Source organism: Chiloscyllium plagiosum, chromosome 23 (genome assembly GCF_004010195.1).
Source record: "Chiloscyllium plagiosum isolate BGI_BamShark_2017 chromosome 23, ASM401019v2, whole genome shotgun sequence".
NCBI lineage: Eukaryota > Metazoa > Chordata > Chondrichthyes > Orectolobiformes > Hemiscylliidae > Chiloscyllium > Chiloscyllium plagiosum.
The window spans coordinates 5156405-5169113 of NC_057732.1; the positions used below are offsets into that span (position 1 = coordinate 5156405).

The 12709-nt window shown below is 45.6% G+C and overlaps 1 protein-coding gene across 3 annotated transcripts in view; it reads left to right on the forward strand.

Moving 5' to 3' along the window:
- itpr2 (inositol 1,4,5-trisphosphate receptor, type 2) overlaps window positions 1-12709 on the forward strand; it is a 241261-nt gene that overhangs the window by 218911 nt on the left and 9641 nt on the right. For all 3 annotated transcript variants that reach the window (XM_043713352.1, XM_043713350.1, XM_043713351.1), the window contains 3 exons: window positions 915-1107; window positions 3019-3144; window positions 4727-4902. In XM_043713352.1, coding sequence (XP_043569287.1) covers window positions 915-1107; window positions 3019-3144; window positions 4727-4902 — 495 coding nt within the window. The remainder of the gene's footprint in view (window positions 1-914; window positions 1108-3018; window positions 3145-4726; window positions 4903-12709) is intronic.

A 12709-nucleotide genomic window follows, 5' to 3' on the forward strand; every position in this document is an offset into this window, starting at 1 on the left:
TGGACAGGGAGAGCCTTTTTCCTCGGATGGTGATGGCTAGCATGAGGGGACACAACTTTAAATTGAGGGGGTGATAGATATAGGACAGATGTCAGAGGTAGTTTCTTTACTCAGAGAGTAGTAAGGGAGTGGAATGCATTGTCTGCAACAGTGGTAGACTCGCCAACTTTAAGGGCAGTTAAATGGTCATTGGATAGGCACATGGACGAGAATGGAATAGTGTAGGTTAGATGGGGTTCAGATTGGTTTCACAGAGCGGTGCAACATTGAGGGCCGGGGGCTGTACTGCGCTGTAATGTTCTACGTTCTTTTTTAATTCACGGGATGAGGCCGTTGCTGGCTAGGCAGCATATGTTGCCCAGAGGGCAGTTAAGAGTCAAGCACATCACTGTGGGTCTGCAGTTACATATAGACCAGACCAGGTAAAGATGGCAGTTTCCTTCCTTAAAGGACACTAGTGAACCAGATGGGTTTTTTCTGACAATTGCTAATGGATTCATGGCCATCATTAGGCGATTTCACCATCTGCCGTGGCGGGATTCAAACCGGCTCCCCAGAACATCTGGTTCTGTAGGTGAAGAACCCAGTGATACTACCACAAGGCCAGCGCCTCCCCCAAATAAAACACAACGTGGTGGGGATCCCCTTCCAACCCTCCCCCACCTTCACCCACCCCTCCCCAAAAGCTGGTTATACTCTCACTTTGAATTAATCTACTTGCGAGTCACCTCAACGTTGCTGCGCCAGTGCAAGGTCAGATATGGTGCACAGGCCAAGGGGTGAGTTGCCTGCTGCTGTTTTAAGCCCGTGCTGTTGCTGCACGCTCGGTGAATTCAGTGGCTACTTTGCACCAATTTATACCGGAGAAGCGCCGTGAGCAATAGTCTTGACCCGATTCTGCCTTCCATCCTCAGATCGTACGGCATGACCGAACCATGGAGAAAATAGTCTTCCCTGTGCCCAGTATCTGTGAATATCTCACACACGAGTCCAAGTGTAAGGTGTTTAACACCACAGAGCGAGATGAGCAGGGCAGCAAAGTCAATGATTTCTTCCAACAGACTGAGGACCTTTACAATGAAATGATTTGGCAGAAGAAGATTAAAAGTAAGTAATCGGGCTCGGGCTTGTTTAAAGAATTATTAAGTAGGCCTTGTGACTTATGGTATTTGCACCTGATTTTGGCAATGCTTATGTTAACTCCTATAATAAGAACTAGGGGGATATGAGTAACATGGTACTGACAGTGTTTATTACAGTTCCTGATATATACTGCAGCTAATGTATGAAGTAAGAAGTTTCCATGGTTTGCAAGTTTTGAGGAGATTTGTAGCTCAGGTTGAGGTTCTGGATGTAGGTTTGCTCGTTGAACTGGAAGGTTCATGTTCAGATGTTTCGTCACCATACTAGGTAACATCAGCTGATCAGTTAAAACATTAGCACACTTGCATCAGCAAGTCCTGCTTCCAATAAGGATGGGGACACAAACCTTTCTATCCCCTGGTCACATGCTCCGATATAGTGATGTGCATGTCTCTTAAAGGTACACTGTATACCATCTTGAGACATAACACACCTTGTGTGTCAATGTGACCGAGTAAGGAGAAATTATTTCCTGCTTTAGACAAGAAATTACTTCACATCTATCCTCCTTCACATCAAGCTTTATTCATTCCTTTGTCAGACTTTGTTTTTGCATTTTCTAAGAGCTGAGGTTTGCTGTGCGATTTGTTTGGCACTTTGCCTTTCCAAGGTAGATTAGGCATGCTGTAGGCCTGAAGGAAGCCTATTTGTGAGTTTACACCAAAAAAAACAGTGGACGAGGATCTGATCAGGGGCAGCTTTGATGTGGCCTATTCTGTGCCAAACATGGAAGATGGGCAAGTGGTTAGAACCCTGTTTGGAAGAGTGCTAACAATGTGAACTCTTGTGATTATTTGAAATGGGAGAAAGTGAGGACTGCAGATGCTGGAGACCAGAGTTGAAAAATGTGATGCTGGGAAAACACAGCAGGCCAGGCAGCATCCGAGGAGCAGGAGAATCGACGTTTTGGGCATAAGCCCTTCTTCAGGAATTCCTGTGTTTTTCCAGCATCACATTTTTCAACTCTGATTATTTGAAATGTTTGCATTTGTCCTGATGAGTTCGACAGCCTGCCTTCTGTGCAGCAATATTACCGCTCAGTTCCTGAATGAATAATTCTCTCAGGATTACTAGCCTTATATTAGGGCAGTTCAGCCATTGTGGGGCTGCAGTGATGTTGTAACAAATAATGCCACTTTGTAAATATGTGGCAGCAATATCAACTGCCTTTTCTCCTGCCTTACCTCCCCACCAACCCAGCAACCTTTTATCCCACCCTGTCCTTTAATCCTCCTTAAATATGCCTATCTTCAGGACAATCCAGTATTTACCTGTATATTGTGTGTGCATAAAGCATAACCATTATTGTTTTTTAAAAAAAGCACACTCCCTCTGGAGAAGAACTGCTGACCCAATAGGTATGTTTCAATTTGGAAAGGCATTTGTTCAGACAGACCTGGATATAATATTTCCAGTAGTTCTGGAGTCTAGAATTTGTGGTCATAGATGTGAAATAAAAATGGAGAATAGTGGAAACAGATCTAGCAACGTCTGTCGAGTTAGAAACCTAGCTAATGTTTTAAGAAATTTCCGTTATGGCCTTTGATAAGCACTGGAAAATAATTCACAAGAAACGGTCCTCGGAGACCAGAATGGGGGAGTATCTACCATATGCAGTTACTGTGTCAGAGCAGCGAGTATTTATGTGAGGCAGAAAGGAATAGAAAGACATGCCAATAGGGGCTGACGAAATACAGTGGGAGGAGGTTCATATGGACAATGTATAGCAGTGTACCCCAGATGGGCTGAGTGGCCTTTTTCTGTGCTGAAAATTGTGTGGGAGCTAAAATGTGTGGAATTGTGTAGCTTCACCTCTGTCCCGGAAGAAGAATTTCTATTGGAAAGGACTCCTCACTACCTTCTTTCTTTCTTCAGATAATCCGGGCTTGTTCTGGTTCTCGAAGAACATATCGCTGTGGGGGACCATTTCATTCAATTTTGCAGTATTTATCAACCTAGCCGTCGCACTTTTCTATCCCTTTGGTGATGATGGCGATGAGGGTAAGTTGGAAAGTACATTTCAAAATGGATTGTTTTGGTTAGTGCACTGTGATTGCCCACTTCCTCGGTTGACCTGGGAAGAGAGAGTGTGGACCATGGTTTGCAGGTTGTGTTCTTATAGAGGAGATGGTGACGTGCTCATGTCTCTGGTCTAATAATTCTGAGACCCAGGCTAATTCTCTGGGATATGGGTTCAATTCCCACCAGACGGTGAAACTTGAGTTAAGTACACATAAAAACAGTCACTAAATGGTGACCACATCAATTACTGAAATATGATTTGCGACCTTTAGGGTAACACCATTCACAGTAAGCATAGCAGGTGGAGGGATGACCTTGCAGAGGTTAGTAAAATCATGAGGGGCATAGATAAGGTGAATAGCAAAGATCTTTTCCCTAGGGTAGGGAAGTACAGAACGAGGAGGCGTAGTTTTAGGGTGAGATGAGTAAGATGTAAAAGGGGCATAAAAGGCAACATTTTCAAAACAGAGGGTGATTTGTATGTGGAATGAACTGCTGGAGGAAATGGTAGATGCGGGTACAGTTACAACATTTAAAAGGCATTTGGATAGGTACATGAATGGGAAAGGTTTGGAGGGATATGGGCCAATAGGATAAATAGACAGGTCTTTTCCCTGGGCAAGGGGAGTCCAGAACTAAAGGGCATTGGTTTAAGGTGAGAGGGGAAGAGATATAAAAGGGAGCTAATGGGGCAACTTTTTCACACAGATGGTGGTATGGTATGTGGAATGAGCTGCCAGAGGAAGTGGTGGAGGCTGGTACAATTACAGCATTTAAAAGGCATCTGGATAGGGATATGAATAGGAAGGGGTTAAAAGGATATGGGCCAAGTGCTGGGAAATGGGTCGAGATTAGATTAGGGTATCTGGTCAGCATGGTGAGTTGGACCTACAGGTCTGTTTCCATGTAGTCTATCTATGACTCTATAAGTGGGACTACTTGATTGGCGTGGACTGGTTTGACCAAAGGGTCTGTTTCCATGCTATATGACTCTATGTTTAGATTTTAGATTAGATTTTAGATTAGATTACAGTGTGGAAACAGGCTCTTCGGCCCAACAAGTCCACACCGACCCGCCGAAGTGCAACCCACCCATACCCCTACATTTACCCCTTACCTAACACTACGGGCAATTTAGCATGGCCAATTCACCTGACCTGCACATCTTTGGACTGTGGGAGGAAACCGGAGCACCCGGAGGAAACCCACGCAGACACGGGGAGAACGTGCAAACTCCACACAGTCACCGGAGGCGGGAATTGAACCTGGGTCTCTGGCGCTGTGAGGCAGCAGTGCTAACCACTGTGACCACAAATTGTAGACCTCAATTGTTATGGGACTTATCACTTGTCTGCCCTTGTCTAAAGTTATTGTATTATTTTAGCCACATTGTGAACTTGTCAGCAATCTGGCCCTTTATTAGGGATGATTCCAGTTGCTGCATCCAGGGAAGTGGGGAAGATGATCATTAAGGATGTATTGTCAGAGTTCCACTAGAGTTATGTTAATGTTGTTGTATTTATTAACATTCATTCACTGACAGTTTTTATGCTCTTTGCAGGTACCATCTCTCCGCTGTTTTCACTGCTGCTCTGGATAGTGGTGATTGTTTGCACTCTTTTACTTATATTTCTGCCGAAACCTCATGGAATAAGACTGTTTATTGTATCTGTAATGTTCCGGTCCATATACACGATTGGTCTCGGCCCCACGCTCATACTCTTGGGTGCTCTCAATGTAAGTAGCATCACATATCCCTGAGAAAATTAACAGAGACTGATGACCGTATTTATCAGAGTGTCGTTTCATTGCTAAGGAAGGTAATAAATGAAAAGGAAACCTTGGGTTTATATAGGAATTTTCATGATTGGACATGCTAAAGTGCCTTACAGCAATGAAGACCTTCTGAAGTGCAATCAGTGTACTGACATAGAATTATACTCATTTACCGAATTGATGATCCCAATAAGCAGTCTGGTACAACTCAAACATATATCGGAAATGGCAGAACACAGGAAATTGCATTTGATCAGCTGTTTCACTTCCTGCCCATTAATTTCCTGATGTGTGCCCCCCAAATTTATAGAGATACCACATTGTGCTCTGGGTCTGGACCACTAATGCATTCGAATACTGCAGGACATTTGTACTGTGTGCCTTGATGTGCCCAGAGACACAAGGAGTCAGAGCCTACTGTAGTCTTTGGGTGAACTTGGTCGAGATGATGACAGCCCAGATCAGGGCATGCCATCATAATCCAACCCACATTTTAATGTCCTTATTTATTGCTATCTTGTGAAAACTAATTTCAGAAAGAGAGCAGTTTTGTGATTTCTTTAATTATAGTTGAGGAGCAGGTCAATGAAAATCTGAGGTGCTACAACCTCTTCCCCCTATTGGTGTGAAAGTCTTATTACCTCGCGATGTGTGTATTTAGACCATAAGACATAGAAGTGGAAGTAAGGCCATTTGGCCCATCGAGTCCATAATTCTGAGCATAGGAATTTATGATAAAGAGGACTTCATTATATTTAATCGTCTTGCTGTCAGGTCGGGTTATTGAATACAGGCATAATGTAATTGTCACTGGCCTAGTAATCCAGGCATTGGGACTAATTCTCCAAGATTCAGTCAAAGTCTGAGGCCAATGTGTATGGACTGAATTAATTTCCTAACATTTTAGCTTTGAAAATGAGGGCAAATGGAATGTAGTTGAATGCAAAATGTACCTGACCCATGAAGGGGTGCTGTTGTCCACTCCAATTTCTACAGCTGAGAGAGAAACATTTTCGTTCAAATTCAGAACTAGATGGAACTGAGAAAGTGACATTATGTAGCAAACTGGATTTGGGACATTGCAACAATTATACTGCGTGTCAATTGTTTAATTATTGGAGTGGTAATGCTGGTCTAAATAGTTTGGATTTCAAACATCAAAGACGTGTACAAAAACTCGAGAGTCTGGTATTCAGGTAGATGTTTGAAAAACATCAGCAATGGGCTGCTGTACAGTAAAATAGAGTAAGCGACTCGCTGAAAAATCCCTCCCAAAATGATAAGTGTAATTTAGATGGAAGTTATTGGTTCTTTTTATATGTTCACTGATGCGCTCATAGTTCAGCAATCTGGGAGTTATTAATAACACGGATTGGTTTATTTTAAAGCCTCACGATGTTAAACTCGGACACTGACCTTTCAATGTGCAGGGTATGTTACATGTAACTGCTTTCATTACCTGTGGTGTACACCCAGTTCTCTTCAGTTTTTGGTTTTGGTTGGGCGGGAGCCGGAAAAGGAGGGACCTCATTTGAAACCTGGGGCCACCTTTGAAAGCACTTGACTGAAATGTACGGCTGAGAAATTGAATTTCCAAGATCAGTGAGGTCCCTGAGCCTTTGGGCTGGAGCCTGGGGAGATGGTATCAAATGGCCCCAGCAGCACCACCCCTGTACAAAGACGAGAAGTTTTGTTGAGGTGTTTAGATTACTTCCAGTGTAAATAAAGGTAACGTTTACACTGCTGAAGGTGAGGTGGCAATCCTGGGGGTGAGCGGGTGGGTTACCATTGACTAGAAGCCCTACTGGAAGAACCATATCAATACTCTGGCTACAAGAGCACGTCAGAGGCTAGGAATCCTTCCTTCCTCGAACTCCCTTCCTAATGACGAAGTGGGCCATCTGACACAAATAGATTAGATTAGATTAGATTCCCTACAGTATGGAAACAGGCCCTTCAGCCCAACAAGTCCACACCTACTCTCCAAAGAGGAACCCACCTAGACTTATTCCCCTACGTTTACCCCTGACTAATGCACCTAACGCTACGGGCAATTTAGCATGGCCAATTCACCTGACCTGCACGTCTTTGGATTGTGGGAGGAAACCAGAGCACCCGGAGGAAACCCACACAGACACGGGGAGAATGTGCAAACTCCACACAGAGGCGGGAATTGAACCCGGGTCCCTGGCGCTGTGAGGCAGCAGTGCTAACCACTGTGCCACCGTGCCGCCCTTAGACCGCAGAGGTTCAAGAAAGTAGCTCACCACCACCTTCTCAAGGGCAACTAGAGATGGACAATAAATGCTGGCAATGCTCACATCCTGTGACTTTTTTTTTAAAAGGCACAGATTGAAAGTAATTATCAAAAGTAGCAGGTGGAGGAAAATTTTTTTAAATCTGCTGTGTTGTTGAGATCTGGACCATGCTACCCAAAAGTGTAGTGGCAGCCCAACGGCAGAAGTTTTAACAGCACAGGAGGAGGCCAGTCTGCCCATCATGTCTGAACTGGCTCCTTGCTTGACCAAGTTACTCAGCACTGAAAATGTGTTGCTGGAAAAGCGCAGCAGGTCAGGCAGCATCCAGGGAACAGGAGAATCGACGTTTCGGTGAAGCCGTATCATTGATAGGTGCTGTCCTGCTGTCCCTTTCCTGAAGAAGGGCTTCTGCCCGAAACGTCGATTCTCCTGTTCCCTGGATGCTGCCTGACCTGCTGCGCTTTTCCAGCAGCACATTTTCAGCTCTGATCTCCAGGATCTGCAGACCTCATTTTCTCCTCAAGTTACTCAGCGCGTGCGCGCGCACAAACACACACACACACACACACACACACACACACCCTCCCCCACTGCCTGCAGTAACCCTGTAAATTCTTGCTTCTTGGATTGTAATCCTCTTGATTGAAACTGCCTCCAAAATAGTCTTGGGCAGCGTGTTCTGGATCTGTGTGAAAACATTTCTCCTGGAGTCACCACTGCGACATTTACCCGTCACCTGAAATCTGTGCCCACTACTTCTTCTGGACTGTCTTGTTTTCTACATCTCGTCGGTTCAGACCCCTCATGATGTTGAGCTCACCTATCAGATTGCTCCTTGATCATCTCTTATCCAAGGAGAGCACTCCCAACTCCTTCATTCCTTCCATGGAGCTGACATTTCTCATCCCTGGAACATGATTGGGAATCTTGCTTCACCACCCTCCCCACCTCATCTCTTCACATCCTTGCTCAAAGGGCAGTACTCAGAATTGTATTGGACTCCATATTCTTCCAGAGATCAAGCCTGTGGTTTATACGTAACCTCCTTGCTCTTGTATTCTGTGCCCTTACCAATAAAGCTCACAATCCTATAATCTCGCAGATGCAATAACAATCTTCAAAAGAGATATATATATCGACATGAGAGAGGAAAATTTGTACCACTTGGAGTGGAATGAATTTGATGGCTCCTTCAATGATGAGCGTAAGAACGATGGGCTCCATCGCCCCCTTCTGAGCTGCATCACCTTCCAGTTCCCCTCGGCCATTTTCGTCTTGCGTTACTGTATCCGTCACAGGCGGAAAACAGTAGAAAGCCCAGCACTTCAGAATATCCGCTGCGGTCATTTGTTCCATACTCTCTCTTGCAGCCTGGAGTCGTCAAAACAAAAAAAGGAAGTTGTGATTTTGTATTTTAACCTGGCATAACGGAACGGGCTGCTTAGGAAAAGACAGAGATGCTGAGGTGGAGAGTCGGAGCCAATCTGATCCTGCAGGTATGGCAGCTGAGAAGGGCTAGAGTCCGGGGTGAGGAGACTGATTCCAGAAAGAAGCTTGGACCACAGGTTTTCATGGAGCAAGGAGGAGTGCTCTGATGAATAAATGAAACCACACATCCAGAGGCCCTTTTGCATGGGAGACTGCAGCGGTCCCTTTAATGCCCCCTGGTGTGGCAGAAGATGATGAGCGCCTGAAAGAGTTAATTAACATCAGTAGAGAAATTCCTCCATTCAGGCTATAAAGCATTACTCCTGGGATGCACTAACCGGTGTGTTATAAGTGTGTGTATTGCCAGTTATCATTCCAGTGTTAAGTTTGTACAGCTAGCAATAATATGGACTTCAGTCAAGCCTGTAGGTTTGCAAGAGACCATCAATTACAAATTAGACATTAAGTACTCTTTATCTATTTACTTGATCATTGCTGGCTGGCCATTTATTGCCCATCCCTCGTTCTCCTTGAGAAGCCCTTCAGGGAGGGCTTATGCCTGAAACGTTGACTCTCCTGCTCCTCGGATGCTGCCTGACATACTGTGCTTTTCCAGCACCACACTTTTTGACTCTGACTCTCCAGCATCTGCAGTCCTCACTTTTTCTCCCTTGTAGATGGTGGACGGGCTTTGAAGGGTCAGGAAGTGAGTTAATCACTTATGCAGTTTTCCTAGCCTCTGGCCTGCTCTTGTGGCCATTGTGTTTGCGTGGTGAGTCCAGCTGAGTTTCTGGTCAATGATCAAATGTTGATAGTGGGGGATTCAGTGATGGTAATGCCTTTGACTATCAAGGGGTAGTGGCTAGATTGTCTCTTATTGGTGATGATCATGGCCCGGCATTTGTGTGGCGCGAATATTGCTTGCAACTTGTGAACCCAAGTCTGGATATTGTCCAGATCTTGTTGCATTTGAGCATGGACCGCTTCAGTATCTGAAGAGTTGCAAATGGTGCTGAACATTGTGCAAACATGAGTGAACACCCCCACTTCTGATCTTATAATGGAGGGAAGGTCGTTGATGAAGCAGCTGAAGATGATTGGGCTCGGACACTACCCTGAGGAACTCCTGCAGAGATGACCTGGAGCTAAGATGACTGACCTCCAACAACCACAACCATCTTCCTATCTGCCACTTATGACCAACCAGTGGAGAGTTTTCCCCCGGTACCCATTGATTGCAGTTTTGCTAGGGATCCTTGATGCCACACTTAGTCAAATGCAGCTTTGATGTCAAGGGCTGTCATTCTCACCTCACCTCTGGAATTCAGCTCTTTGTATGTGTTTGAACCAAGGCTTAATGAGGTCAGGCCCTGGCAGAACCCAAACTGGGTGTCACTGAGCAGGTGCTGCTTAATAGCATTGTTGATGGCACCTTCCATCATTTTATTGATGATTGAGAGCAGACTGATGGTGTGGTAATTGGCTGGGTTGGATTTGTCCTGCTTTTTATGTACAGGACATACCTGGGCAATTATCTACATTATTGGATAGATGCCGTAGGGTCCTAGACATGTACAGCGTGGAAACAGACCCTTCTGTTCAGCTCATCCATGCCGACCAGATATCCTCAATTAATCTAGTCCCATTTGCAGATGTTGCAACTGTAAGGGCTTAGCTAGAGGAGCAGCAAATTCTGGAACACAAGTTTTCAGTACTAATGCTGGAATATTGTCAGGGCCCATAGCTTTTGCAATGCCCAGTACCTTCAACTGTTTCTTGACATCACGTGGGGTGAATCGAATTAGCTCAAGACTGGTATCTGTCTTGCTGGGGACCATTGGAGGAGGCCGAGATGAATCATCCACTGGTCACTTCTGGCTGAAGGTTGCTGCAAAAGCTTTTGCACTGATGTGCTGGGCTCTCCCATCATTGAGGATGGGGATATTCGTAGAGGCTCCTCCTTCAATGAGTTGTTTAATTATCCACCTTCATTCATGACAGAATGCAGCAGGACTAGAGATCTGGTCCATTGGTCATGGGATTGCTTAGCTCGGTCTATCACTTGCTGCTTGTGCTGCTTGACATGTAAGTAGCCCTGTTTGGTAGCTGCTTCAGGTGGTAGTCTCATTTGTCTGTCTGGCTGCATCACTACCTGATATGGCAACTGTACCATTCAAGATTGGAGACGGTTACAGAAAGTGGTGAACTCGGCCCAGACGATCACAAAGGCCAACCTCCCATCTATAGACCCATCAACCAGGCCCGCTGTCAAGGAAAGGCCGCCAGCATTCTCAAAGATTCGTCCCACCCTGGTAATGTTTTTCTAAAACCTCTACCACCGGGGAGAAGGTACAGAAGCCTGAACACACACACACCAGCCGGTTTTGAAACAGTTTCTACCCTACTGTTGTTAGAATACCGAATGGACTCTCAAACTCTTCGCATTCTCCCCTGTATCTGTGTTTTGGTTTTTGCTGCTGTTTACCTAATCATTGACTTATCTATGCTACTTAACTCTGTGATCTGTCTGTAATGCTCGCAAGACAATGCGCCTCGGTACCTGTGACAATAAATTCCATTCAATTCCTTTTTGGGTATGTCTGGTGCTGCTCTTGACATGCTCTCCTGCCCTCTCCATTGAACCAGGGTTGACCCCCTGGCTTGATGGTAATGGTGGAGTGGGGGATATGCCGGGCCATGAGGTTACAGATTGGGCTGGAGTACAGTTCTGCTGCTGTTGACGGCCGACAGCGCCCCCTGGATGGCCAGTCTTGAGCTGCTGGATCTGTTCAAAGTCTGTCCCATATAGCATGCCACACGACACAATGGAAGGTATTCTCAATATGAAGGTGGAACATTGGCTGCATAAGGATGTGCAGTGGTCACTCTTACCGATACTGTCATGGACAGATGCATCTGTCTAAGGATGAGGTCACGTGTGTTCTTCCATCTTGCTGATTCCCTCACCCAGTCCAGCAGTGGTGTCCTTTAGGAATTGATCAGTGATGCTGCTGCCAAGCCACTCTTGCTGGTGGGCATTGAAATCCCCCACCCAGAGTACATTTTTCACCCTTCCCACACTGTGTTTCCTGCAAGTGTTGTTTGACATGGAGGAAAGCCACATCATCAGCTGAAAGGGGACGGTACGTGGTAATCAGCAGGGGCTTTCTTTGCCCTTGTTTAACCTGAAGCCTTGAGACTTCATGGGATCCAGAATCAATGTTGAGGACTCCTGACTGGGTGCAGCATTAGAGCAATCCCCCCCCCCCCCCCCCCCGTTTAAAACGTGACATGAGCAGCCATCGCCAATGTCCATAAAAAGGATTGGGCATTGATTCCATCTTCTATGGTTTCTGTGGTCCCCAACGGCATAGGTGCCTGCAAGTGTGCCAGTTAGATGCCCGACACAAGTTGGTGATCCTTGTCCAGTGCTTGCTTTGCCCATTTTGTACCGCAAAGTTGTGATTGCGTTCCCTTCCACTGGCCGAGAAACCTGACCTACCTATTTAAATAGCCCCCTGTGGGAGCCAGATGTATGTTCTCTCCCTGAAGATGCCAGCCTAGCTGGGAGTGGTGCAGTCATATGGGCATTCTTGCCCATTACTGAGATGGTGGAGAGAGCTGACCTCTCCTTCAGCAGCACTGCAGACTGATTTTTCTTTTCTCAAGGTAAGATCTCATGGAATACAGGGAGAACTAGCCATTTGGATACAGAACTGGCTCAAAAGTAGAAGACAGAGGGTAGTGGTGGAGGGTTGTTTTTCAGACTGGAGGCCTGTGACCAGTGGAGTGCCACAATGATTGGTGCTGGATCCTCTACTTTTCACCATTTATATAAATCATTTGGATGTGAGCATAAGAGGTACAGTTAGTAAGTTTGCAGATGACATCAAAATTGGTGGTGTAGTGGACAGCGAAGAGGGTTACCTCAGATTACAACAGGATCTGGACCTGATGGGTCAATGGGCTGAGAAGTGGCAGGTGGAGTCTAATTCAGATAAATGTGAGGTGCTGCATTTTGGGAAAGCAAATCTTAGCAGGACTTATACACTTAATGGTAAGGTCCTAGGGAGTGTTGCTGA